This window comes from Phalangium opilio, unplaced genomic scaffold, assembly GCF_054372755.1.
Source record: "Phalangium opilio isolate 3A_F unplaced genomic scaffold, DU_Popi_V2 ptg000042l_1, whole genome shotgun sequence".
Taxonomy (NCBI): domain Eukaryota; kingdom Metazoa; phylum Arthropoda; class Arachnida; order Opiliones; family Phalangiidae; genus Phalangium; species Phalangium opilio.
In genome coordinates, this window is record NW_028324166.1 from 10,722,568 (window position 1) to 10,724,880 (window position 2,313).

The 2,313-nt window shown below is 46.4% G+C and overlaps 1 protein-coding gene across 1 annotated transcript; it reads left to right on the plus strand.

Annotated features, from left to right (window-relative positions):
* Positions 1-579: 579 nt before the first annotated feature.
* LOC149679119 (uncharacterized) lies at positions 580-1,938 on the plus strand. Its single transcript, XM_089835985.1, has one exon. It carries the CDS (start codon positions 580-582, stop codon positions 1,936-1,938), a length of 1,359 nt encoding a protein of 452 aa, XP_089692111.1.
* Positions 1,939-2,313: the final 375 nt, after the last annotated feature.

A 2,313-nucleotide genomic window follows, 5' to 3' on the forward strand; every position in this document is an offset into this window, starting at 1 on the left:
GTGCCAACAATCCCTCGAGCTGGTTGGTCCTCTACCCTTACAAAAATGTTCTTGTTAACGGCGCCCATATCCATATTTTCCCGCCCATAGCCACCTCCATATTTTCCCCTAGATGGCGCGAGTACCCTAGGTAACATGAGATCGATATACGATATAGAGGTTAGGCGAGCTTTACCGAGAGAGAGGTAAGACACTTTTTCCCGAGACGTTGGTACGAGAGGTAGGAAACGGCGACGATACAATGTAACGACTATTATTCTATTTTACTTAAACCATTAAACTATTTAATTAACTTCAATGAGCCTCATTATTCAACCCGAAAACAACGTTAACAATTCAGAAGTGGGATAGACCCATAAAATACGCGAAAACTACGAACTTTAATGGCCCTAACGCCGCGCGAGGCTTTTTTTTGCTAAGCCTAACCCGTACCCCACGCGAGATCGAGAACGGCACCGGCCCTAGCACGCACGAGGCTTGCTCCGCTAAGCCTAACGAACTCGTTGCCGATACTAGCCATGTATAGACAATCGGTTGAGAAAACAACGGAAGTTTTCCTATGAACCAACAACGACGCCGATGATAACCTCCGTGAAAGGAAACAAATATAACGAAGATTCAACACGACGAAGTAGACGACTGAAAGGCGAAAATCCAGAATTACCCATAAGCCGGGAAACTAACAAAGGAAAGTCACAGAAGCCCCAACGTTTTCGGGAAGCTAATCTGCAGACTGACGATACCTTAGACGAAGTGACCAACGAAATCGGTAACACCCTGGACGACGTAGATAAAGCCGCGATTCAGCAAAACGACGAGAATCTATATTATTCCAACGATACGGAGGAAAAGGGAAACAAAGTCTGCGATAACGACTCTGACTCATCCTACGACAGCGTAACAGAAAACCATCCAGATAATTTCAACGAACGAAATTTTCTAAACGTAACTTGGGACTTTTCCAACGAAAACGAAGACCAGCGATTGTTACACGATAATCAAGACATCGCAAGCGAAATCAACAGCCAAGACGAACCTTTGGCGGAAATACCCGAAGACGAATCGCGAGGAACCACGTTTTTGCATCCTCACGAGACACGAGATAACAGCATGCCGCGAACAGGAGCTGACGGTGAGCAGGTTGCTCCTATGGGGTTCATTTCCATTAACGACTTCTCAGATTCCGTACAGAGAGCAGTTGAGGCGGCGGTACAACGATCAATTTCTGCCATGTCGGAAGCGCACCTCGCCCAACAAACGCAACTTATGAACGCTCATCAGTTACAATTAGAAGCTCTTCAAGCCAATAATCCTCGAAACGTGGCTGCGGCAAATCCAGTACAACACCACCATTACAACGATGGGAGCAAATTAATCCCCGACTTCGATCCAGTCAAATCTCCGCATCAAACCGTCGATTCCTGGATCAATAAAGTCGACGACACGGGTGACGCGTACAACTGGAATGAAACGATGAAGATAAACCACGCAATACCGAAATTGCAAGGGACGGCCAAGGTATGGTATGAAGGCTTGGCCACAGTAAACCATACCTGGGACGAATGGAAGGACTTGCTAAGGGAATGGTTTCCCGTCGTGAAAGGCAATCAGTCTCTTCACCGCGAAATGGAGAGAAGAATGAAACAGCCCAACGAAACCATCGAAGCCTACTACCACGATAAAGTAGCCAAGGCTAGACTAAGCGGGCTACAAGAAGACGACATGATAGATTATATCATCACAGGCCTTAACGACGACCGTCTGATCACATCCCTCAGCAATCGAGATTACAACACGCCACAAGAACTGCTGAAATGCATTAAGACGATGGAAGAAAGGTTATCCCTTGCTCAAGAAAATAAGGACAGAAGTAAGTCCGAACGATTTGACAGGATAAAAGGGATTTCAGACCCCGTAACTTCCAACAATCGAGCCTGAACCCGAAGCCAACGCACGGCTACGCAAACGAGAAAGAACTCGAACGAATGAAATTCAGGAGGAAGCCAGATCGCAACGACAAAGGCGAGATTCTATGCTTCAATTGTAGAGAATACGGACATGTCTCCAGAGATTGTCCGAAGCCCCAGCGTAAACAACGTTGCGAGAAATGCAACAAAACTGGCCACGAAACGAAGGACTGTCGCAAAACCGAGACGAAAACAATCGGTCACGTAGACTTCAAGACTAGCGATGATGCTAACGAAAAGTATTTCCAAGATGCTATCCTTAACGGACACGAAGTAAGATCATATTTAGATCTTGGCAGCAAATGCGTTGCCCTAAGAGCCAGCGATGCCCACAGACTTGGCATAG